The sequence below is a fragment of the Pezoporus occidentalis genome, unplaced genomic scaffold (genome assembly GCF_034315485.1).
Source record: "Pezoporus occidentalis ecotype Australia unplaced genomic scaffold, CSIRO_AGI_Poc_V1 ctg10, whole genome shotgun sequence".
In the NCBI taxonomy this organism is placed as follows: domain Eukaryota; kingdom Metazoa; phylum Chordata; class Aves; order Psittaciformes; family Psittacidae; genus Pezoporus; species Pezoporus occidentalis.
The window spans coordinates 8,537,578-8,564,778 of NW_026912779.1; the positions used below are offsets into that span (position 1 = coordinate 8,537,578).

Here is a 27,201-nt window from a genome sequence, read left to right on the forward strand (position 1 = left end):
AGACACATTCAAACACACAGAAAATGAACTCTGAGAGTAGTGAGTGTTGGTATGAATCACCGTCCTCTCCAGACATTTAATTACTCCAGGATTAGGAATAAATAAACAACAGATTGTACTTTTATTAATGAAAACATCCATTATTATTCCTTTATGTGGAGCAGTGGTGCACTTGGAGGCCTTCTGCAGCTGAGCCCTTTATGCTGGCACCCTGGTTGGTAAAAATATGCCCTCAAAACACCTTTGGATCATAACAAATTGAATTGTTAGTGATCCTGGTCCAATCACAAGGCAATTCTGAAATACTATACACTAAAAAAGTTAAGTCAAGTCATGCAGGAAAGAGGCTTTGAGCATATTCAAGTGATAGGGGTGAACACATCTTGCTGAGAAGCAGCACTCTGAAGTTGCTCCCAACTGGATAATGAATGATTAAGAGAACAAATTAGTTAAGCCAAGCAAAATGCAAGGTGTACCCACAGCACCCTTCATCTCTGGACCACACTGGCTTTGTAAGAGTGTTTCAAAAGCGAGGAAGCATCTCCATGCAGAGGAGTGCTACATACCAGATCTGCAGACTGCTGACAGTGCTCAAAACAGCCCGTGTCAGCTTGCAACCAAAGTGCTGCTCTGCCTGACAGACTCAATGCCAGATGGATGACATACATCAGACATGTAGCCCTAGGGTAGGAGAGGCATTGTGTTCAGGTAGGAAAAAGGCACCTAATGACTCGCATCAGCCTTGTAGGTACTATGTGGGAAGTATAAAAGCCGCTCGGTACACAAGCACTTGCCTAATGGAAGAAAGGTTTAGCCCAAGCCCTTCTCCAGTCCAACACCATGACACGCTTTTCTAGGTGGTGTTGAGAGCAACAAACAGGCATGATCTCTGGCTCCTGATTTAATTCTCACGTCCCCTGCAAGGCTGTCACCAATGCAGCAATTGCTGTTGCACCCTTTTTCCAGGCTGTGCATCGTGCATCCAACTCTGTGCTGTGCGATGGCAGTGCTGGGAAGGCCTCTGGGCTTCTCCTTCCACCCACACAGGAAGGGCAAATCCATAGCTCATTCCCCTTGGGAAGGGACTGCTACTTGGGAAAGCCTCCCTAAATTACACAGCCCCTGATGGAGCAATCTAATCTGAATAGATAATTAATTACACTGGAGAGAAGACAGCCTAGACATAAGAGCTTTTCCTTTTTAAAATCAGGGGATTGCAATAAAAAAAGAAATAATGATAAAAAGAACTGGGGACAGAAATGGTAGATATTGCCTGCTGAGCCCTGTGGATGTACGAGATTCCCAAGTCACCTGCGGAAACGGCACCTGAGAGAAAAGCACATTCAGGAACCAAAAGCAAAGATGTTTAGCCCAAGAGGAATTAGATGCAAGCTACAGGCACTCCAATCTGAAAAACATCCCTTGAGAAAGCATACCAACAGCTAAATCCTCTATTTCAGTTTGACATCCCAGCTTCCACATGAGAGTGTGTCCAGAAAAAGCTTGCACTGATCTTAGCAACAGCGGAGCCGCAGAAGCCCATGACATCCATTTTTTAGCTCTGGACATTACTGTGTGACTGAGCAGCAGCAGGGGAGTTATAAGGAGATGGCATAATGCTTATTTGCAGAACTTTTATTGCTAATTGACATTTCTGCAGGGATCCCCAGACAGCCACACGCAGTGCTGGCTGGCCGGGCCATAGAAAGCAGCTTAACGCCTCATCCTGCGTGGTACCCAAATGGGGGCTGTATTGCTGACAAGAGACTCCAGCAAAGAAGGAATGGATCTAAACACACCTAGATGTGCTAAATCTGAGCAAAGGCACTTGTAACCAATCTTTCCTCAAACAGTATGATTGTCTTACAAATGGCATACTTCCTTTAAATTCTACATTTCACAGAGAGATGAGCTAAATCCCTCAGGGAGCATCAAAGCATCTCATTTAAGAAATACCAATATAGACGAAGGGAAGCTTCCCTTTCAACCAGCAAGAGCAGCTTCAGAAGCTCATGAAGGTCTTTTACCTGTTTTGTTATTCTCCGTGTTTAGTGCATGCATCCAAGGAAGCAACAAGATGTGAAGAGACTTTGGATAGCAGTGGAATGTTGTTAATGATTTCCCTTTCACCTGCTTGCTCAGCTTTACCTTTGCTAGGAAGGATTACCTGTTGCTGACAAAAGGTGTCATCTCCTCTCAGATTAATTGCGCTCACATTAATTACTGGCCTGGACCAAGGCTGACCATGTGTAACATTATTTCAACACATTACATCTAACAAGCTTTAAGTACAGTTTGCTGTAATAAGATGTATATGGTTCTTCCAGTTAGATATAGAATTGCTGACCCTGTTACTCACAGCCAAATAATCCTTTTACTGTGACTCAAATCATGATGGTCGGGTTTTCCAGCCTTTTCTCTCTCCTGTTACTTCTCCCTTTATGTCTGCTTTTCCTTCCTTCCATCATGGTACATGCATAGCATGTTGCCTCGAGCTTTATTAGGTGACTTGTGGCAGCCCATTTCCCGGCTAAGAGCCCTGCAGGAGCAACTCTCTTCTCTGCTGAAATTGCAGCCCCTAGAACACGTTACTTTCAGGATTATATTTCCCCACAGCACACAGCAAGTGCCTCAGGCTCTATAAAACATCGTAGCGCCACTGACTGTGACTGAGCCCCAGCAGCAGGCACGGGCTGAGGATCTGGGCCAGCCTCAACAGTTGCAATGAGGGCAACAAACCCATCCAGCTACCGTATCCAAGCAAATCCATGTACGCTGTGCTGGTCGCAGCCTTCAGCTGACACACACAAGTCTTAAGAAGGATAAGCCGGTGCCATGCCAAGACGGAGGTGACCACAGTTTGGTTTCCAAAGTTTCCTGTTGCTGGAATTGGGGTTAACACCATCAGCAAATTTTTACTTGGTTCAGCACCTGCTTAATTAGCAGTGGAGATAAGAAAATTAAGAGAACCTGTACCTTAAACATTGGATTCTGTCTGTAGCCAAACTCAATACTGCAGCAATGCCGCAAGAGCTCATCTGCCACCAGCCCGAGGGAGCATGCCAAGCCAAAGCCCTGCAGGAGATACTTCCCTTCCCAGCGAGGCTCAACCCAGAGATCAGAGGAGCAGAGACAAGGAATCTGCTTTCTTCGCCTCCAGCTGCACTCTGCTTTGAGAGGCACAGCACCACAGAGCCTGGCCAAAGCTCTTTACAGGCTAAACCAGCAGTGCTGAGCCTAAGAGCAATGCTCACAGAGGGCTTTAAAGGGGCTTTTCCCGCTGAGCTCCGTGCCTGGTAGGACAAAACCAAGAGCTGAGTTCATGGCAGGCAGAGCATCCTGCAAACAGGGAGCTTGTAAACTTAAATGATTTCTCATATAGCCAGAGGGTAAGACACGGGGATTAGACCAAAATGCTTGGCATTTTTCTCCTCTAGTTTTTCTACCTTATTGACTCATTAACTTGCAGTGCCAAAAGTACATCTGGCCTTTGCCAGACACCTCTGGGGTGTCTGATGCCTCCGGCCATACCCAGACCAGCCTCACTATCAGGAGCTTAGCATGACACAACTGCTCTGCAGAGCTCCAGGCTCTAAACAGCCTCACATGTGGATCTGAGCAAAACCCATCCACACACAGCTCCTCCTGGGACCGGTCCTGGTGGCTAGTTAATAGATCAAAGAGCTGAGCCTGCCATCTTTATGCAGGGCTTAATAAGGCAAAGCTCTCTTAAATACCATACGTGCTGAAAGGTCTGGGACGTCTCTAAGTATAACCCACCCTAAAGCCCCAGAAAACATCCATGGGATTGAAGGAAGCTGGCAGGATCTGATCTGCACCCACCATGACCCTATATAGGCCTCTTCCCTTGGGCTGCCACCAGAAGTCCAAAGAAATCCAAATCCCACAACACCCAACTTTGCGGAACTCAGCTGCTTCATGACGCCCATGTAGCCCTGTTACAAAAGGTTTTGTCAATACACTGGTAAGCAGCAGGAAGGTCGAATTAGTTCAGTTCATACATATTTAAGCACCATGACCTGCATTATCAAGCTCAGGCTCAAAATATTTGTAATGGCACAATTAGCCTCAGGCACATTATCTCACTAGTATCAGCAACTGTATGCATTTGTTTACAGATGACACGGGGGGGAATTAAATGCTGCTGTCGCTGTTGTCAGGGAAACAATCCACTTCTAAATTTTTAATATTTTAATTTAAAATGTTGTATTCTGAGCAGGGATAGTCATTAAAATTGTATGAGGAAAAGGGGAGAACAAAACCTGGTGTATCTACCTATGGAGGGATTGATGTACACTGTAATTACAGCAGGTGACTGAGGGAAGAAACGTAGCTTTCATGTGAGACCATGGTTACGACTGTTTCAGCACGTTATTTATGACTACTGGTGCTCAAGAAGGAGAAAATAATTTATTCTGCGTGTGTAAATCCTCAACAAAAATTGCAGGTTGGAATACATAATCCACCTTGCGTACTGCGATTTTTATGTAAATACTAGGATCATCACCATAAAAACGGTTGCTCAGGAGGGAGAGATTTATAATGATATAAATGGTAATTTGTGTAGTTGAATTTAATAACTAATATCCCAATTTACTACTTTCACAGAATTGGTGGTACTGGGAAGATGCTCTCCTTGAACAAATACCTTCTAAAGCCTCTGCAGTAGAGATGGACTATCAGATCTGTTGGGAAAATTGCTGCAATATCTTGTCAAAGCATTCCTGTAGAAGAAAAAACAGGCAACAGTAAGAGGAAAGCAGCGCATTTCGAACAACATAAAGCTATACTGCCAGTCTGGAGCCTTACACCACAGGATTACTTGTAACCAGTGTTTCTCCAAGGAAGAAACAATACATGTAAATCTTTTTTGAGCCCACTCCTCAAAAAATCCCTGAATGCCCAAAGTTACACCATCCTCTGCAAATCCAACCTCAGTGTCCCATTTCGCTGCCCATCTCCCTGTGTTAGATCACGTTCAAGTTTTGCTTTTCAAGCTAACACATGATTTGTGCAGCCAGAAAACAATGCTGTATTCCCATTCTGTACCTGAGTAATGTGAGGAACAAGACAAATTGCTGTGCAGAGCTGGGAGCAGGGCAGGCAGTACTTGTCCTGGCTTTACTTATTACACCCTCTGGATCCTCCTCACCATCTGGCCATGGCTCTCGTTCCCACCCCATGCATTGTGGGGATATAGAGCATTTGGCGATGGAGTCCTACAAAAAGCTTGGTGTTTTGCTCCTGGCCTATTTGTGTTACCTGAGCTAATAGCTGGCGAGGAGGGGTTCTCATGGGTACCACGTGCATCTGCAGAAACCCTGGCTTTGATTTCTCAAACATGCAAACCATCTGTTGACAGCTCCAGCGCTGGGAGCAGAGGCAGGGGAGTGCCTCCTGTGTCCTGGAGTGGCCCTTTGAAGCATCCACTGAGAGCATCCATTCATTCCCGTGGTCCCATGTACACCCAATCATGCAGCTGGACTTGGTTGCTGGGGAGAAACGTGCCTGGAGCCGGGAGATCCATCAGACATAGCTCAGCCAAATCCAACAGCCCTCCCATGGGCAGCCACTCCAGACCAGTATGCCCAGTCCCCTCCAGCCCCCACGGTGCTGCAGGTACCACATCCCCCATCCCAACAGAGCTGCACTGAGATTAGAAACCTGGAGGAACCTTTTATAATTACCAGTTGGTTTTGCCCCAGGCTGTTGAGATAGGATGCACCTCATTACTGCTGCTTTCCACCCCCGGGCCCTTTATTTGTTTTCCTTTACAGGTGTGAAGTTGTTTGGTTTTTCTCCCAAGTCTATCCTTAAATAAAAAAACCTAATAACACCAGCTCTTGGACATTTTTGTGGAGGGGTTAGTAAGTCACAGCACTAGCTGTGATTCTGTAGATTTAACCCCCCTGGTGTCAATAGGTTCCCAGCTTCACTGACTTCCATTTGATAGAGTTGGAAAATCCTTGACATTTTGCACTAAGGGGTTAATTTGAAAAGGGATGAGAGTTCGGTTTCAGTTACCAGCTTAGGTTTAATAATAAGGGAATGAAAAATTTAGGTTACCTGGAGACTAATCAGAGTGTAAAATTGTCCTTGAAGGTGTACTTCTATGTGAAGGTGAAAACAGGGGATTTTGAACACCATAAAGCTGAAGGAAACGAGAGGAAATACAAAAACAAATGGGGACTTCAGCTTTCTGGTTTTAACCCATATCTCTGGCAATATGTAAGAGCACAGCAAACAGATTACACCAAGGCAGTAAAAACTGATCAACACAACATATGCATTTAATCTCCAAAATAACTGAAACTGAAATGTGATTTAAATTAAAAAGGGCTTGGGCAAAGGAACCAGAGGAACTGAATGTCATTGGAAACCCACAGAGAAACCACAGAGCAGCTCCTCTGCCACTGGGTGCAGTCAGGGATGCTGAGCTTTGTCAGGCAGGTTAACCTGGGGAAAGGGCTCTTGAGGGACCTTCCCTGCTCCCCGTCTGCCTCTACCCTCCTGCCACCTCTAGTACCCTGCATTCTGAATGGGCACCTACCACAGGCTGTAAAGTTTCTACCTGAGCAGTGAACATTGGCCAAAGTGTAGACAGATCACAGGCTCACAAAATAAATTAGTTACTGTACGTTCAGCATGGTTTCGGCTAGGATAGAGTTACTCTTCTTCCTAGCAACTGGTATAGTGCTGTGTTTGGATTTAGGATTGAGTGTTGATAACACACCGATGTTCCAGTTGTTCCTAAGCAGTGTTTACACTAAGTCAAGGACTTTTCAGCTTCTCACACCATGCCACCAGCAAGGAGGCTGGGGACACAAGACACCGAGAGGGGGCACAATGAGGACAACTGACCCCAACTGGCCAGAGGGATATTCCAGACCATAGGGCATCATGCTCATGGGGGAAAGCTGCTTGGGAACTGTCTGGACAAAGGCCAGTGAGTGGTGAGCAACTGTGATATACTTCACTTATTTTGTATATTCTAATCCTATTTTATTATTTTTTTCTCTTCCACTTGGGTTTTTGTGTCAACCCACAAATTTTACTTCCCCCCCCCCCCCCCAAATGTTCTCCCCCATCCCACTGGGGGTGTAGGGGGAGTAAGCAAGTGGCTGTTTGGTGTTCAGCTACCTGCCAGGTTAAACCATGACAGTATCTCCAAGGAGAGAGATACTGACCATTAAATTTCCAGCAGAGCGCTCTGTGCAGCCTCAATAACCCCATCCCAGCTCCTCTACCTGGATAATAAATCACTCAGCCTAAGAAAGTCCTGTTCTTACTGATTTTCCAGGACATCACTGAGGCAGTCTCATTTAGCAGCCTTGTCAAGCTCTTGCTGGAAAGCTACTACAACGACCTTCATAATGATATAGTGAAAATTATTACATGCCCTTTGTCCTGCAATGTGCAGGATGCCAGATGGGTGTTAATAAAGCAGCCAAAACTCACCCTGTAGAATTTCATCCTGAATTTAAAGGCCAGACTACTCAGTACGACTTTCAAATGCAACCCTTGATTTAACTCACACAGAATGAAATACACCCTAACAGAGTCCCAGTTAAGGCTGGCAAGCTCTCTGCATTTCTCACTGACACCCTAAAACCTTGCTCCATCACTACAAGAGAACGGGGGAAGTGAAATCCTTTTGCATATGAGATAAGCTGTGCTGAAGGATGCTCTCATTTGCTGGACTTGCCACAGTTGAGCAATTGTGGTACCATTCAGTAGATAATGCCATGCAAACGTTATTGTTACCACAGATAAAGAAATTAGTGCTAGATGGTTTTTAGAACAAACACTTTGTTTTGTTTTGTTTGTTGTTTTTAATTTCTTTGCAATTTTGGGGGTGTATTTCCATTCTCCATTGCCTTTTCTAACAACACCCAGTGCTACTCGTACAACAGATAAAGCCAAAGTCTGGCATGTAATTAAGATGTTAAGAGGTAACTTTATCTGGACACATAAACCTGAGCACCTGCTTATGAAAGCAGGTGCCAGAATCAATAAGCTCAGGCAGCCTGGAAGCTTGTCCAAGACACTGATTTCACACACTATTAAGCAACCTTTCCGTGTTGAAGCACAGAGGGCATCCACTGTAACTTCTGGAAGCTCTTGCTTCCCAGAACTAGCAATTTCTTTTACCCACACTGCACTAATGAATACTCCCAAGCTCAAAACTGGACAGATTTGAATACGGGACAAACTGAGGTCTGCATCTGATTGCTCACACAGTTTTATGCTAACCTTTCAGAGCGTTGTTATGGCCCCTACGTTGTCCAGCAGTCCTCCTGTTGCTCAGCTACTAAAATGATGAGAATTAGAGGTGGTTATGGATGGAAATGAGCCATGGCTTGTTTTTTCAGCAGTAGTGCATTACCTTGTCTGCTGTTAAACTGAATGGGAACAGCAGCTGATTTGATACATAGATGTTTTCAGTTTACACAGAAAATTCTTGAAGCATTCACTGCTGGTAAGGAACAATTTCTAACCCATGCATCTCTTAGCTATCCACATAAAAGACAACGGAAAAGTGATGCAAAAGTCCTGAAAACACACTGAGATTTCCCAGGTCACATAATAATTCCCCTCCTCATTTTTGAGATTCAGGTTTCTGCTTTATTTCACAATACCAAAAAGCAAGAACATTGGTTGCAACAGAAACATGACTAGAACCTGATTTCAGTCGGTGATCTCTGATCCGTATCTTCAGGAAATGGAAAAACAAGGCATTCCTAGTAATGTTTTAACACTGTCTCAAGGTAACGTCAAACGAAACAGGTTAACATGGAGAAAATACACTGCTGGGCAAGAATGGTGACAAAAGGCTGAGCCCTACAAAGACTTACTGAACCTAAACAAGGAATTCAGCAGACCATTAAGTAGAAGGCTCCCTCTCCTCAAGCACATCATTTGAAGAAAGGCTGATGTCAAATGTTAATTACAACGGAAAAGAATACAGCAATGATCACGGAGAAGTACAATGACACCCCCAAAAGCTGCAGCATGCGAGACCTTTGAAGGCTCAGAAGTTCACAATATGTAAAAAGATCAAAAACTCGTGTTCCACTTTGCTAGATCAGAAGATGATGAGATAACTCTCTCTTTTCACATAATAAAGGGTTTCCTTTTTCTTCAGCTCTTCCCAGCATATTCTTCTAAACCATCTGTAAAACAAGAAAACAGAAGGGAAATAATTGAAAACTTACAGAGAATAAGAACAAGCCATTCGGACAAAACCGCTCTGAGAAGACAGAAGCTATCAAAAGAAACTGAGAAGGACGTTGAACAAGTCTGTAGACTTTATTGCTTAGACCTGTTTCTTTTTCTGAGACCAGTATCTCAAAAAACCCCAATAAAAATGCTGCTGAAACTCTGTGTGAGCGCACAAGCTGTGCCATGGGGAGCTGACACTTCAGCTGTCAGCATGACATTGGGGAGAAGTGGCAGTGTTTATAAAGAAAATAGATTTATAAAGAGGAAAATACAAACAGGGCTTTCCATGCTGCCACTGGCATTTTTTGGTCCTAGGGCTTGTTATGCACCAGTCACAAGGCTAAAGCCTCTAGTCCAAAATCGCCTCCATCTTATCAAACATTAATGTGATCCCTTAATAAGGCTTCCCCCCACACACATTCCTTTTAAAACTGTTTTAAAAGTCAATCTCAAGAACACAAAAGAACAGTGTCTTCTGTGATCTGGTATTTTCATCCAGCTGGATGAGTTCTGTTCCTGAGTTAACCACGGTAGACAGGATGGCATCAGGGAAGTTCTCCTGTTTCCCACAAAAACCATTTTCAGGCCACAGCTCATGTTCCCTACCTGTTTCTTTGTCTTTATTTTCCTAAGTAACTTTGTTGTCATTGTGCTGTAATTAGAAAACAAAGTGCATCTCCAATAGCATTCAGGTCTGCAACCCATTATAATAAATTAGTCTCATAAAGTAATAAAACAACAAAAAAAAGTGGCAGGATCCAGTGTATCAAAAATTCACTTCAGAGGTCTGCCAAGAAAATAAATTTGGATTACATCCATTCCACTGGATCTCAGGGCCTATGCAACGCCATGGATCTTAATTGCTCATGAAGTCTTTCCTATGGAAACATCTTCCATTTCCCTTGATGGGGTTGGAAGCCGAATTTTTGCTCTTCAGCTTATCAAATGTTTGAGGCTTTTGTTCCGCAGGATCTAAGGAAACACAGAGAAAACAAACCCAGTGCAGCCATAATAATCCTGCTAAGGCAAAAATACTTAATTCCTTCCATTCTGGGGGCTTTAGCGAGCTGTTAGCATACAAAATTTCAAGCTTTATCACAGTCTAGTACAAATGGGTTTCTTATTTTTATATACAGTATAGGTGGCATGGACAGTGAAGAGGAAATCTGCAATAGCTTTTAAAGGCCTGCTGATGAAACTGGAAAGATTGGGTCTGATTGTTTGGAGCAAGTCATCTCCAACAGCAGCATCTGAGCATCAGTTTTTGGACTGACTCTGTGGGCTCTTGGGAGCGAGGGACTGCCAGTAGCAGTCCCTTTATCAGCAGGGCTTTTGGGGCTGCTTTCCTACGAGAAGAAGCATATTCAGGAAAGCACTTTCAGTTCAAGAAGCAGAGGCTCAAGACCAAAAAGAAGGCTTTGCTCAAAAGTTTTCTGCATCTTGATCAAGTCGTTATACATAAAAATAGCCCAGAACCACCTCCAGTGTGCTTTTTGGCCTCTTTTATGTGTCCCTATTGATAAAAAATTGCTTCAGGGTCAGCGAGGATGTGAGCCAAGTGGTTTGGTGACTTAGATGGAGGCACAACTTCAGTTGCATGGGTAACAACAGTGGCCCCAACAGATATACTATCACCCCTAAATGAACACTTTGCTTGAAGTATAAACAGCCGTGATACAAGTTAGGGTTTCACCGAGCTACAGAGGCACTGTGGAAAAAAACCACAAACCAACCAACCTGTACCAGCCCTGGAGGTACTTTCACAACGTTTCTGAAAGTGACAATACTTGGAAAATAAAATTTATGGAGAACTTGAGAGCCTGAGGATATCTTCACAGAAACGCAGTTAGAACACCTTGAAACTGGTTAATAATTTCTAAATGCATCTCGGCTTCTATTGAAAACTTCTCATGAAGTCTGGGTTTGAAGACCGCAGGTTATAAAGAACCATGGTATTTTTTACTGATGATATTATTAAAAGATGCCTCTTAGTTTAGCCTGATCTTGCAGTCATTGATTAAACTCTGGATATCATTGAAGGGTAGATAAGAAGGTGGGAAAAGCTGGTAGCCTGGGGTTGTAGTCCTAATTGCATGCTTACACTTGCATTTCTGTAGCTTTTAACTTGATGACATTTTAAATGGAGAGATTAATCGGCCTTTACTTTGTTATTTGCGACGTACACATTCAACACTGCGGGCCAGATAAACCAGGCAACATAAATTAGTCACCTTATTGGCAGGTTTATACCACCAGAGCATCTGGTCCTCCCTGAATTAATTTGTACTGCAGACAGGAGCCGAGTACGAGCGCTCTTTTAAATTCATGCGAAAAATACGAATATTCATCTTTTTTTTTCACTCAGCTCTCTGTCTGGTCGTGTTTTTCTCAAGCAGGTTCTCCAAATTCAAAGTGACACGAAGCATGGGACTTACCTCTGGGAGTCTTGCACGCTCAGCCCTTCTCACAGACTAGCGTTTGCTGGGTGGCAATATGGAGTTCCTGCTTGTCAGGCACTGCACTGCTTGCCACGGGAAAGCGCTTGGCACTAGCGGTTGTTTTTCAGGTAGGACATCTGTGGAAACCGGGTTTGTGCAGCAGATAAAGCAGCTTGCCATTTCCTGGCCTGCCAGGTCCTTTCATAGAAGTGCCACACAAGAAATAACGCTCTACATTGATGTAAAATTCACATTTTAAAACTCTTGAAGCATTAATTCTTTATCTTACTGAATTATAGTGAGGTAAGAGGGAGAAGCAGGCCAGGGAAGAAGGAGAAATGGGAAAGACTCTCATTTTGAAGTGAGATTTAGGGATGGATATGAAAACTAACAATACAATGCCCACTTCTGGCCTCTGAAGCACTCATATGGGCATCAGGGCAATAATAGCCAAGTGAAGTTACTAATCTTCCATTAACATGTGCAGCAACACCAGATTCCAGTTACTCAGATCACCACAGAAACCCAGGAAGCATCCAACCTTCACTTTCTGATTTGGGAAGCACTAGCAAAGCCAAATGCTGGGGTGAAAGAGGAAGAGAGGACATGTCCCCCTCATCAGGGGCATGATAAGTGCACAGAAAGGCCCTGGGAGATACTGGAAAGGTGTAAAATAGGTACAGGGCATGATAAGGATCACAGGGTCAGTGATGAAGGGCAGATGAAGTCAGTTCTCTAGTGCAGAAGTGCATGAGGGAGACTGGGAATGGTTTGGGAATCCACGGGTTTGGATTTCTTCACTATGAGGGTGGCGAGACACTGGAAAAGAGAAACTCTGGATGTCTCATCCCTGGAAATGTTAAAGACCAAGCTTAGATGGTGCTTTAAGCAACCTGGTTTAGTGGAAGGTGTCCCTTCTCATGGCAGGGTGGTTGGAACTAACTGATCTTTAAGGTCCCTTCCAACCCAAACCATTCTAAGATTCCATGACTGGAATGCTTAGCTTAAAAACCTGGCTCCCAACTGAAGCTATTAAGGTGCCCAAGTCAGACAGTCAGATACAGTCAGGCATATCCAAAGACATTAAAGTCTACCCTGTTGATAATAGGGCTCCAGTGGTTTAGAAATTTTACTCTAACATTTGCTTTTACTGAAATGAATCAAAATAATAAAAACACTCTCAAAATTTAAATGATCCAGTCTAATATTTTTTTCTTTTCTCCCCCCTCCCCCTCCTCTTTTCAGTCAGAAGTGCTTATAGTAGCAGACTAGACTTAGTAATAGAACCCGGTTATTTTTATACATCGTATTAAACAGGAAACATCACTGTTTTTACAATTTAGGTTATGAAATAAAAATGTCACCAGTGTTGTTACTTTAGGTTTTAATGATCATTTTCTACAACATGAAATAGTTTGATTACCAAGACCTGCCGGTAGTCAATGATGGTAACTCACAAATAATGCTTCACACACCTAACAAACATCACACAAAACGTACCTTTCGTTACGTGTTTTAATAACTGGAAGTAGTTTGATTCTGATTTTTATACAACCAGTTATATATGAATATGTACACATATTCAGTTCCAGTCACAGTGTGTGTGTATATATATATGTATATATATATTTGGATCTGCAGCAATATAAAATGAGCTTTACCTGTATATACATGTGCAAGTCTGAATGAGTCCTGAGTAATTTTAAAGCACTATTAGTCAAATCCAGTAAATTTGAAACTGATGCAAATGAAACTCAGGTTTTACAGTGTTAAGCTATTGTGAAGATGCTATTTTTCAGGAAAAAAAAAGAAATATAGCACTTTGCATTAGCTTTATGCATAGCTCTCAGCTCTGTACAGTGAGTGCACAGTATCCACTCGCAGTCTGGGTAATTAGAAAATCTGAAAAGATGCTGACAGCATTCTTCAGTAACTATTGCTTCCTCTGCTTCTTAATTAATGGCAAGTGATTCGTTCTGCTCCAAAACAACCAAGTGTGGAAGACTTTTACAGGGTTTAAATTATATTCTTTCTGCTGCATATATTTTTGTAAACATTCAAGTTACCCAGGCCCTTTAATTATACAATTATACAGTCAAATAGTTAAAATACATATCTGGGAGGGAAAAAAAGAAATATCAGTGGAGTATGAGCATTACCTCAAACATGACAGTATGCTGTAAGGCAACAGAAGAGGAAGTGTTCTTTAAGAAACAGCTTGGACAGAAACCAAAAGGCTGCTCAGAAACCCTCTGTCAGCATGACACACCACCATGGTAAACTCGAGATGCTCTCGCACCATCAGAACAAATTGTCTGAGCAAATGGGAAGGAAGCACTCCTGCTAAGGAACGGTTCCAAACTCAGCAAGAGAACACAGTATTAACAGAGCAACTTACACAAAAGGTCTCTATACCCCATGCCAGGAAAATGCAGGCACTGATATGAGAGCTGGTAAAGGACACAGGCTGGGGTGTAGATGTCTTTAACTGGAGTTGTTCTGATGCAACTTTCCAGGTATGGAGGAAGATAACTTTTCTTCTTCCCCTCATTTCTCTTGCACGGCAAAAGTGAAGGCACCACTCCAACTGTGCTCCTCTGGCATAAAGGTCCTGGCACAAAAGTTAGCTGGTCCCATGGCTGCTATAGTCAAAAACACCTTTCCTGAAGAAGGGTGAGAATTCGCAGATGGTGTATTTTGACAGAGTTAGCCCCACTTTATCAATGTGCAGTGGAGACGAGGGAGAGTTCAGCATTGCAGAGAAAAAGCTCCTGAGGTATTTCTGTGGAAAGAAATGCAAAATGTCATAAGGCTGATTTGCTCAAACTGATCATGACCTCTTTAAAGAACTAAAACAACAGTGGTATAAAAATAAAAGAAGAAACAAGATCTCCATGACTGTGAAAATTCCTTTTAATAACCATCAGCTTTTAAATCCATCCATAAAACAGGTCTACTGAAATACCTGTATTAAGCTCAGGAAAAGCAGAGAAGTAATATTTTCCACTTTCTTCCTCCACCAAGCTTAGTAACAGTTTTATTCTGTGCTTGTGTGATGCTTTCTGGTTTATTCTGTAGTCATGTAATGCTTTCTCCTAATCATGACCTGCTAATACTGCCGTCTAGCATTACCAAACACTATAGCAGGTGCAAACCTCAAATCCATTCTGCAGGAATTTCACTACATATGGGCAAAAAGGGACTTCAGAAATCCTTCCCTCATCAAGCCTCCACAAGCCTTGCATCGAAAGGGATTTGTTTTGATCAACGCCATCTGCACAAGGATTGTATGACTTCCATATTCTCTCAGAACCTACCAGCATCTTTTCACTGAGCTACCCTCTCAATTTAAGTCTTTTTTTTAAGTCACATAATAAGCATTCCCCTTCCCTTAAGTTAATATCCACCAAACGCTCTGCAACATCTATTTGTACCTACAGAACTCTGACAGATGTACATTAACACCCAGCTAGTTTTCACGAACCTGATGAGGTTTCCTTCACACCTGGGTTGAATTATTACTATCACTTAGCATGGTTTCCTAAGTCGTATTTATAAATTTGGAATGAAACACAGTAGGTAAAGCGGTGATCAGACAGGTGCTATAAAGCACACAATGTCACCCAAAGAGAGACATGTCATCTGGAGTACAGGGAGAAACTCCTTTGCTCTGCCGCAGACTGATCACAGGAAAAGGCAACTTGAGAAATTACTCCCTAATCTTGGATTTAGTGGGAAATATATCTGTAAGACAGAACAGCACAATCTCCTCTAGAGAACACAAAGTTTGCTTATTTCAATACAGCAGCTTTTGCCTAGTGGAAGCAGTTTGTTCAGGAAGCAATCCTAATTATTCACTCTCAAGGAGAATTCCTCCATGCTCTAACAACCTGTTATCTACTGAAGTACCTTGGAAACCAGCTGTATTAATATTACAGAAAGCAGGATAACAGAAAACAAGGGGAAAAAAAAAGGAAAAGAGCAGCTGGCACATCAGCTTTTCTCTTGGCAGGATTGGTGAATTTTCTTTTCCATTCAGATCTCCCACAGGTTGTATTAATGTTCATGGAAAAAAAAAATCCTTATAATAATGCCTTCAAGATGAATTCTAATGGACTAAGAGGTAATTTAAAGTGAGCAACAGATGTCAACATTTGTCACAATTAGTTCAAAGTAGGGCCCTTTAAAAAAAGTCCCAATCCAGTAATGCCTGAAGGATGAATATGGGAGAAAATCAAATGTAAAACATGGCATCCCGTTAGATTTTAGGCATTGTGCTGAAAAGTTACTGCAGTAGTTTCAGTTTATGGTTACTGAAGGCTCAAAATTACCAAAATATCTCGCTGGAGACATTGCAAGACCTATTGCATTCACCTTGGTTTGTATGGTCAGATAATTGACTGTCATGCCTTTTCTGTACAGCCATTACTCATTGTTTTGGCATGATAACTCTAATGGCAGAATGAAAAAATCCTTCTGCTATAAGATTATACTTATCTGACAGGGAAAAACTAGGAACAGCAGGTATACTTATCTTCCCAGATCTCCACACAAGAGCTGCTCAGTGAATATCACAGATTCTCTGAACATGAAAAAGATCCTTGGGAAAATGGCAACAAACAGACCCTACCAGATTATGATGGAATTAATTTTGTACGAAGGTTTCCAGCCATATGGCTTGGCATTATGTGCTCTTCAGCAGCCGCCTCTGAGAAAATTAGCCCTCCTATAAAACCCTTATCTGCATTTGCCCTTGTTTGCAATGCTGATGGGTTAGCCTAACACAAAGCTGACGTGCCCTTGACACAAAGAAGCTGTTGCTTCCATGAAATAAAGGCTGCTCTGCCCAAATATGCTGGCTAGGATTGAAGTCCTGTAGTGAGGGGAACAGTGACTAACAGCAGAAGTGTGTGCTCGCACCACAACCATATGTCTCGATTAAAGAGCTGTGGCTAGGCACTAAGGGGGAAGGTTGCTCTGTCCTGCTGGCTGCAATGTGGATGACAAAGTGGAAGAAAGAGGGAGGAGAGAAGGAAGGGTGGTCCTTATTGGTGCATGGAAAGATGCTTCTCAAATTCAGATGGGATGGGAAGAAAATGAGGGTCACAGCAAGCTGGAAGAAGTGCAGGAGCACATCAACCCCAAGTGCTAGAGACGGTGGAAAGAAAATCTGCTCATAGATCCAAAAGGGACTCGACATGGATTTTGTTTGCAACCCAGGAGGCCACTGCAAGCTGCTGGAGTGGGAGCAATGCTAGATGAAAGGAAGTCCCCTGTCAGGACTCAGTGGGCAGCAGAGGAGTTGTTTTTCAAAGCTTTTATATTAAATCCATTTCCAGCAGCAGATAAAATTTTTCTTTATTTACACAACAGTGTTATTGGTGCTGAGTCAGAACTAGGTGGGAAGCACTCTAGTACTATTATCTTTTGATATGTTCCCTTTAAAAAGCAGAGCTCAGGGTGCCTTCATGGAAACGAGCAAATTTTATACAAATTAATGCTGTGGCTTCCTACCAGCACTTCACCCACAGCATCTAAACCACTGTCCCTAGTATGCAAAACGCTACGTTACAGCAATCCCACTTTTTCTAGGTTTGCATGAGTAACTTGGAAAGAAAGAACTAGACAACTGCTACAACTGCTCCAAAAGGCTTGGGTTTATTAGCCATTTCTGTTTGGTAGCCTTTCTAAACTCCAGCCATTTGTTCTGGATTATTTAGCCTGGTAATCGGTGTTCTTCCAAATGCACTTAGGAGTTTCATTTCACTAATAGTGCTCAACCTGCTATGTTGCTGGAAAATATCCTAATTATACATGTGTAAACATACATGTCTCAGTGTAAGGGCACAGGACCCTGGCAATGAGGATGTAAAATGGGTAACAAACACCAATCATATTGGTTCCTCAGTCTAAACACACATTCAGGAGCAGCACTTTAGAAAAGAGAAACACTTTTTGCATGTACAAAATGCTTAGAGACAGAAAAAAAGATAGAAAAGACAGAAAGGGTAAAAAAAAACAGTCTGAAACAGGAAAAGCAGTGTTTTTTTCTCTTCTCTGCATGCATTAAAACCTTCAGGGCCTGTAACATAAATTTTATGGCAGCCAAACTTGAAAGTTTTAACTTTGTATTTTGCATTCAAGTGTTTGCAAATGAAACAAGGCTGGAGAAGGCGCTGCGAGACCCAAAGGTTTTACGTTACTTGTGAGTTTGAGTAGCTTTCCCTCCCTTTTAATTACATCAACAGCAAAATGGCAACCATTTCAAAAGCTTATTAAAAAGAACTTGAATAGGGTTCACCTTTTTAGCACTAGGCCAGCGTTCATCTTATGCTCAATCCTTCACCAAAGCAAAGTCGTTCTAATGATTTTTGCAGTACTTCGTGACGTGGGACCTCGTAATTTTATACGTTATAACAGAAACCCATAACTTAATTTATTAAAGTTATTACAATTAAAAAGCTTTCTAGAATGCAAAAGTGTTCTTACCATACTTTCAATTGTGGCATAAAAGAGAAATTCAGTTCAATGACATTGTTCTCATAATCCATTACAAACAGCCACAGCCTCAGAGACCAATAGCAGAGCTTAGCAAGAACTGGATTTTCTCATTAAACTTTGGTGTGCTTAAAAACTCATCAACTCTGGGACTTCCAGAAAGCAAAGAAAACTCTGAGCTTTCCCTCTTCTGCCACTTTTTCTAGCAATTAAATAAAAAAACCTCACGTGTTTTAAATTCTTCAAATATAACACATTACAATTAGCATTATGAACATCACCTGCTCATATTTGACAGAGCTGAAAGCACCACAAACTTGAATAAGTTAAATCTTACAAGGCTTTGGGGATTCTTGAAACAATAGCTTCTTTTCTTTGAAACAATACCTCCCTTTCAACATCTACACATCAATGTGGCAGTCAAAAGCTTTACCACAAGGGCACAGAAGGTCACTGGTGGCAGAGACAGGACTAATTAACTTGCTCATCTAACTTCCAGCACCAGATCCGCTCTCCCTTTAATACAGATGCTAGTTTCTCTCAGCACCAATCATATAATTATCCTGTTGACTGGTGTTAAGTGCTGCAAGCTTTAAATCAAATCTTGATTTGAATCATTCATAGAGCAAAGCATACCCAGGTATCAACAGCTGTCTTCTATAGGATAAGAATTTGATTACAAAAGAAGAGACAGACTGAAGCATATTCCCTGACTCTGAAACACCACATCATGCTGCTATTAGGTATTTGCAAAGTAAGATCTTCCCAAGGAAGACTCTAACACAAAACAAGCAGACAGGAACGTGCTTCGCTTCCAATCTGTGATCACAAAAATAAGGATCTGCTTAGAAGACAAGGCACGCAAAGGAAGCCCGCTGTAATGCAGAAATGGGAGTGCATCTCCTGCCTTTGTCTCCTAGAAAGAAATTGTTAGGCATATGCAAAGAAAACTGAACATTTGGGGATCCTTTCCCAAATTAACTAACTTTCTCTATTTAGATCACTGGTACCCTAAAGAGAAAAAACGAATTACTTTAAGGGTGGTTCTTCAAATAGGAAAGACTGCAGCAATGCCAGCTATCAACACTAACTACTGTCTACGGCAAAAAATAAAAGCTCATCTGAAACGGCAACGGTGTCCCACATGAGATTTCAGGCTGGCGAAGGGCCCTGTCTGGGGAGATGCTATACATAGAATCTGATGAGAAGAGATCATGAATCTTCCAAGGAAAAACAGGATTCAAACTTCTCATTGTATCTGCTTCTTCCTTGTGGTTTTGGTTGGGTTTTGTTTTCCTTACCGGCAAAAAGTCAGAGGGAATGAACACACTGTACAGGGAGGTAAACTAGGGCTGGAGTGCAGAAGACAGGAACCCTTAGGAAAAGGGCTGCAAAGCTAAGCCAGCTCTGCTTCATCCAAGACACACACATCTCAAACACCACACAGGACTGGATTACCTGGGTCAGGTGTGGAGGACCAGGAAAGCCATTAGCCATGATATAGGAAGTTTCTTTATGAACTGAATTCAAGGGAGCGAGCTCTCTCATGCTGAATGCCCCAACATTACAAAGCAAGGGGTACTCTAGCTGTCCAAACTAGATGCTTTGTCCAGGCAGGGATCCCAGCAGGCTCCTCCTGCAGCCTGCAAGAGTAGCCTGGTCCTCCAGATCACAACTTGGTTCACCCCAGCTAAGTTTCTGCCCTGTGTCTCCCACTGAAACCATCTCCCCTTTCCTTAGGGACCACCTGAAGCTAAACTGGCTAATTAGCAGTGAGTAACTGCTAGCATAATGCTCTGATAGCCCTCTAAAAGTAGATTTAGATCCATTTCTGAATTTATTAAATTTGAGCAAGCAGGAAAAGAACTGGCAGACAGCAAGAATATAAAATATGAGGTAACACTGCTTTGGAATGCAGCAGCTCAAAAGGATGGGAGACCACATATAGACTATGAGTATTAACTTTACCTCCAGCAGTTCAATATTCAGAACAGCTCTCCATTCACCAGATATTAACTAGCTCAGAAGCATTTTGGCCTTCTGTGGAGTCTTCTCCTTTTTTTTTTTTTATAATAAAGGAAACACGATGCTTCAATTCTTCTCCCCAACACCCTGACATATATTACAAGTTATCATAAGGCAGATCTGAGTAAAATATGTGAGCAGGACAACATGTGATATTCAACATCTCGAGATCTCAAGTGATATTTCAGGCCCTTCAGGGACCTAATGTCACTTCTGGATCCATACACATTTATCTCTTGCACTCACCCTTAGGTTATTACGTGCAGCTGTGATTTCATAGCTATGAGAAAAAGACTTACTGCCTGGGATACTACCTGCTGCCTGAAGGATCTTATTTCTGTGAAAGATTTGGGGAGAAAGCTGCTAAAATTATGACATGAGCACCTGAGCCAATATCTCTTACAGAAAGGCCAGGATGACTGGGTTCTCCTTATAAGAACCTACAGTATTAGGCCACTGTCAAAGCTGTGCAAAGCTTCCTTGAGGAGTCAGGGGTAACAAATGCCTCCAGAATGTATCTATCCCACAGGAACCCAAGACCTTGCTCTAGTTGCACAGGATGTGTGTGAGCAGAGAGATTCTTCAGAAGAATAAAGACAGATTCACATGTTTGCAAATGACAAGTCTCCACCACGTTAGTCATCATATTAAAGGGGGGGTTATTTGCTTCAGATTGGTAAACCTTAATTACGCCCAAGTTCGGATTAACCAGCTCCATGTTGCACAAGCCAAGAATAAAGGACTGACTTGTTTTAATCAAACCCTTCCTGTTCACTTTGATTAGGCCTAATCAGAAGCGAGGCTCTCTACAGATAACGCCCAGGAGTCACTGAAAAAATAGACAGAATTAAGAAATCTAGAACTTCCTAATCAGTATCACCTCACCTTGTGTTTGCAGGTCTTCTACGTACACATACAACTGCACCCCACACCACAATACTTTCCATCCAAACCAAATTTAACATATAGCCATGCACAATGTACATGACCAGCTTTCTATAGCGTGCCTATGTCAAACTCCCCGCTGCCTCACCAACAGACTTTGCCTGCATGAACGTCCTCTTACCACGGGTGGAAAGCAAGCCTAGCACTGTAGTAACCGGTACTGCTGGGGATGCAGCAGCCAGGCACAGCTTTGGGGGGAGCAGAGCACTTGCTGCCTGTGCTGTGGGCTGGCTACGTTTCCTGAGAAACCAAGATTTATGGGTTTCCCTTAACAGAGATAATACATGCATGGCAATTTATGCTATGTTATTAATTATTAGCAAATATCTTGCCAATTTGACTGTGATACACATATGTAAACTCTTAACTTGTTAGGCTGAACTTGTTTGCTAAGGAGCTAGACAGGAGATAAGATTGAAAGCTCCTACCAAATATTTAATGCAGCTCTTTTGTTAGTGAACAGATTTAGCTACACAGCTCCAAAATGTTTAACATGGCTGTAAATGCTGGATCTGTAATATCAGAACTTTACTTTGATAACAAAGAATTTAGCCTTTGCTATTGTTAAAGCTACAAAACTATGGAGTTTGTGGCACTAACACTGCAGCAGTCTGTGTTGGTGGTGGACTTAACCAAAAGCAGATAGAGAAGCAGCAATACCACACACACCACTCCTCTGGGCACGTTTAGAGGTACTTAAATGGCTTTGGAGCTAAGTGGTAAGAATCAAGCTCTCTAAGCAGCTGAATTCCATTAAAAAAAACAGGACTTACATTTTTAGCCCCTTGGGAAACTCTCCCTATGGTTTTTATGTACAGTGTAATGCCGGCTCCTTGAATCAGGGTTAGTTTCCTCCACAACTACGCAGGTGAAAGCAGATTTTACCACTACATCTCCAGAAGTGTTTGAGTGCCACTAAAATGTTAACATTACCCAGGGTGGTACTGAAATTTCCTTGAATTCAAACACCTTTCTGAATTTTCATAATGTACAAGCATTCTGAGAGATGCCAGTTATGATTCAAGGTGAAATTGCTCTCCTAGGCTTTCAAAATCCAAACTATTCATTATAGCTATTTAGAGCATTTTTCTGTGCAAGTCTAATGGCATGAGTACATTATGTTGAATTACTATTATGCTGCATCAAATGAATTAACTTCTGAAGTCAGTCTACGTCCCAAATAACAATATTATTCTGCCTGAAATTAATTTAAAATCTACGGGACTTAATATTTCTCACAACGCCTGCATGCTAAAAGCTCATATTCATTGGCTTTAAGTAGCTTCAATGAAAACTGAACTGTTGGCTGGCAGGAAAAAAAATAACACCAGGCAGCAAGGGCTATGATTTACAGGTGTTCTATCAGTGTGAAGTCTGCTTTTGGAAGTGAACAGCCATATTAAAAAGATCAAAACAGACCTGACTAGTGAAGGAAACCAATCTTTTCTCCGGAGCACAAGTCAAAACAAAGTCCTGTCAAAATCTATTCAGAAAGAACAACAACAGGATTGAATTTACCACGCATCCCTGGGCCAGCAGCGAGAGCGTGTCGTCTGCTGGAGTGGCCTTGGCAAACAGCTACCAAAGCATTTGACATGCATCACCCTCTACTTCCTGTGGTGAAATCAGATACTGGAGGATGACTGATATGCTCACTTTGAAAAGGGATAGCACCAAGTTCAACCCAGCGTCCTTGGTCGAGTGCTCCCTTTATTCATCTGCTTCCATCTGAACGTGGAGAGCCATTATTGGAGACTGATAAGGGTACACAACTCTGAAGCTTGATTTGTAGAAGAATGTTGGGAAATTTATTCTGAACTGACAGCAAAATACATTCAGATGTGGAGCTAAACTGGAGTTCACACTATATGCTGTCACGTATTCTGAACTTATTAAATCAGGATAAACATACCTCCTTATTTTCTGATACTCTGAAATCTCTCAAAGGGAAAGAAAAATAAAAGGCCTCTGTATTGCACATCTTATTTAATTCTTCAACTGTAATGGAGTAAGCATTTTATCACAAAAGATCCAATATCTACTGACTGTAATCAATAAGTAAAATTCCTTTTATTTATCCAGTTTTTGAAGCCAAGAGGGCCCCACATGAGCAGCAGCACCACCCAAAAAAGATGAAGTGCTTTGCTGCTCAGAGGTGCTACAGCTCCTCTTCGAGAGTGCTGCTTCAAAAAGAAAAGCCAGGTGCCTTGGGCAGCCCCAGTGATGCTCTGCAGGATGGGAACCTGACGTGTGAAATTGCTCTCAGATGACTAACTGCAGTTTTACTGTCTGCAGGCAAGGCAGACATCAGCTGAAAAGCAGTTATTTTTGTTCTTAATTTTTTTAAGCAGTTACTAGAGGTTATAAAAGGCACTTGGTGCAGACTAGCTAAACCTAATCCAGAAAATGATTCATGGCGTGGATTTCATATAGTTGATATCCACAAAAAGGCCCAACCACACAAGCTCTTGCTTTTGTGGATGTGTCTACGCTCTTTCCTTCTGTGTTCCCATTGCATCCAAATTCCTTTAATGGGAAATTAAAATCATCACTCCAAGACTCTATAGTTTAGACTATGGGTATGAAACAATCTTCTTTAAGATTATAAAACACTGACATTTGCAGTGGTTTGCTTTTGCACCAGCAGTCATACTGGGTGCATATTCATATCTGTGACAAAAGGAAAAGCTTCCTTTTATCTTTCAATGATCAAGTGTATTCTGAATGCCTTCTGAAGTCTATCTCACTGAGATGCTTCCAAGAACGGTATTTACAACTGCACTGTCACAAGCAAACATTCAATCTGCAAGAGCAGGCTAGTGAGCAGCTGGCTTTAAAGCTCTTCTTAAAATGCTTTGGTATTAGGGATGTTGTTGCAAGTTGAGAGTCTAATAATTCCCTTTTAGTAATCACTTTGAACTGACACATAATCAGTAGCTTTCAATAGTCTCTGTGACTGACATCAGAGCTGGGAAAGATCAACCCCCATTTGACAGGGGTTTTGCAATAGAAACTCCTGTTACTAGCATGTAGCAGGTTGCCTCCATCAAACACATTAAAGGATGAGGCTGTGTAACAAGGGCTGGTGGGATGTACTCATGAAGTTCATACTGAATATTCAGATGATGAATCATCTGCTCATGGCAGAGGGCTGGAACTAGATGATCGTAAGGTCCTTTCCAACCCAAACCATTCTGCGATCTCCAATGTAATTAAAACATTTCTGCCCTCATGACTTCAAGGAAAACCTCAAGCAATGAGGTCTCAAACAGACTCACACACTCCCTTTGCCCAAATTTGTCAACAAATACTTTGAGATCTTTTTCCCCTCGGGTGACTCTTTCACTGTTTGCCACCGAGGTGTTAATTCTGAACCTAACTACACATTTAGATAGCAAGAATGAATTCAAGTTTAAGGAAAGACGCTATTTTCATTATTTCGTGTTTTCCTTAAGAACCAGACTTTTGGAGTCATGCAAACCCAGCAGAATCTCAGCTTTAGAACCTTTTACCAAAAAAAAACCAAATCCCCCAGAAACTACCACCTCCAAAGGAACTCGAGTGAGAATACAAACTAAATACAAAACAAAGCATTTGGCTACTAAGTTAAAGAACTTTTTTTGGAAGCTTAACTTTGACTGTAGGTAACAGCAATATTTCAGTCAGTTCAGTGTCTTCGATGCTCTCCCCCGCCAATTCTACAGATTTGAGAGCAAAATTGAATTATGAAGTTCATACAAGATTTATTCCTGCCTCTTGCATTAACACCTATCATTGAAAACCTCATCAGCAGACATTAGGAAGTGAGGAGGTTAAGGACAATTGTATTATTAATTTTAAATAAATTGAGCGTGTCTACCTTTTAAAGAGCTTCAAAGAATCAAGGGAATAAAAGAAGCGCAGAGACAACGCCAGGAAGATGTATGTGCTCCTACAAAACTTGATGTAAGCTTACCCTACCATACTGTTACGGTTTGACCTTTCATTCTCTGAGCTCTGTAAGTGGCAGCAAAAGGAAACACACGACTCCTACTGACCACTGAGCTCTCTGATCATGCATCCCTGATCAGGGATTTTGTTTGTTCCCCTTTGCTGTCCACAAACAAACATGAGGAAATGCAGGAGTGGGAACGGGGAACGAGAAACAGGGAACAGAGACAAGGAGACAGGTCAAGGCTTGGGGGACTTTTTGCTTTCCTTTCAGCAACAACCCACTGGGATTCTGTCAGCATGACAACTGACTTTTTCCTAAGCGTGCTAGTGACAGCAGGAGCAGAAAAGAAAGCCTTGTGGGTCCATGACTGCAATGCTTCTGACCAAGGGTCAAGAAACACAACTCAATCTGCTATGTCAGCTTAGACTCCTGCCCAGCTTTTCTGGCTGCATAATGGGAAAATGGGGCTAATAATAATCTTCATTCCTACAACAAAGCCTGGGTCTAAGAGAAGAAGAAAAACGATCAGGAGAATGATACGATACGGAGATGCAGTACCTAAAGAAACTGGTATTTCAGGAAAATTTCTTTCTACTGTCATTCACAGATCTAGCAACTCGCCAAGGAACAAAAGATACTCTGCAGTTAAAATGGGAACAGATACACTCACCAAATCACGGATTTCTTGGGATATGCACTTCCTTCATAAAGTTTTTGCTTAAAAAATAAAAAAGGAATATACACCATCTGATTTAATTTAAAAAAGAAAAAGGATCTTGTATTCTTATCTACTGATTTCTAATTGCATGAAGGGATAGATACACACTAACTTGTATTCATTAACTTTAATCAAAAGAATTCTTGGCTGCTTCATTTAAGGCGGATTTAATCAAGCAAGGTTGGCTCTGAAGTGAAATTACAGTCTTTAGACTGTGGAACAATTAATTTAGAGTTTTGCCCTGCAACAGGTCCCTGATGAAATACTGAATTAGCAGATTGCAATAGGGCATTTTGGATAGGTAATTTTAAACACAATTTAGGTGTTTTCTCTTAAGACGTGTAGGCAAAACATTTGTGAAAACTTGCATGTAATTTTTCCAAACCTCTATGGAAACGTAAGATATTGCTCAAAAGTCTTTATACTACACCAAAAAAAAAAGCCCCAAAGTGTTTGTATCACACTAGAGATCAAAGACTTCTCCTCAGGTTAATCTCACAGCAAAACAGTACTCATACTGTGCTTTCCTACCAACAAGGACCAAGAAGGATGGGGAAGCTTTTGGTTATTAAGCATTTGCACCAGCTAGGATAAATAAAAGAACATAATGTTTTACATGAACTTTACATTTACTGTGATTTTAAATCACAATCCTCATAATTTGGGGCTCTCTGGAGTTTTTTACTCCAAGTAATTTAACTTCCATTACAATGAAATATGTCCACTTCCAATCTCAAGCTGAAATAAGGTAACTCTTCATGACAATCTTAAAACACATCCTTCAGCCAGCCCCCCTGACTCCAGTTGACTTGAACGGTACCACAAACCTCACTGCTGTCCTCAGCACTTCTACTGTGGCGAGAACCTCAGAGGTGATGTGTAGGAAAAAAAACAAACTCTTCCTAGAAAACTATCCCACAAAGAAGGTTTCAGACAAATCATAATTAGACACATGGAAGACTTCCCTGACTAAAGCCAAAGCCACTCAGATCAGTAAAGTTTAGATATCTGCACCAGAACCAGATCTCTGATTGTTGTACATTCTGCTAATTGGAAGAGTAGTTTTAACCTACAGTGACTCCCAGGCTATCTGCTTCATTTTCCCAGATCAGACTGGGGAGCTGCAATTTAATTTTGATGTCAAGAAAAGAGCCTGCAAGGCCATTTTAGTAACCAACAGTTAATACCAGCAAATACTCTAGTCAGGCTGTTCGACTGAAATGACAGCTTAAGCTGTCTTACCCCTCACACAGGTGTACACTGGAGTTTGAATGTTAATTTTTATGTGCATACTTAACAAAGAAAAAGGAAACTAAAAAAAGAAACTGCTGTTGCTCAGAGACGTCCTGTGGAAAGCACTGGACTATCTGAAGCTGCACTACCCTGCTTCAATCCAAAAA

At 41.9% G+C, this 27,201-nt stretch overlaps 1 protein-coding gene across 3 annotated transcripts in view; it reads right to left on the reverse strand.

Moving 5' to 3' along the window:
- Positions 1–13,048: 13,048 nt before the first annotated feature.
- The window catches only part of KIF16B (kinesin family member 16B), a 139,637-nt gene continuing 125,484 nt past the window's right edge, over positions 13,049–27,201 (reverse strand). For all 3 annotated transcript variants that reach the window (XM_062610921.1, XM_062610903.1, XM_062610912.1), the window contains one exon: positions 13,049–14,463. In XM_062610921.1, coding sequence (XP_062466905.1) covers positions 14,305–14,463 — 159 coding nt within the window. In that variant the 3' untranslated portion in view covers positions 13,049–14,304. The remainder of the gene's footprint in view (positions 14,464–27,201) is intronic.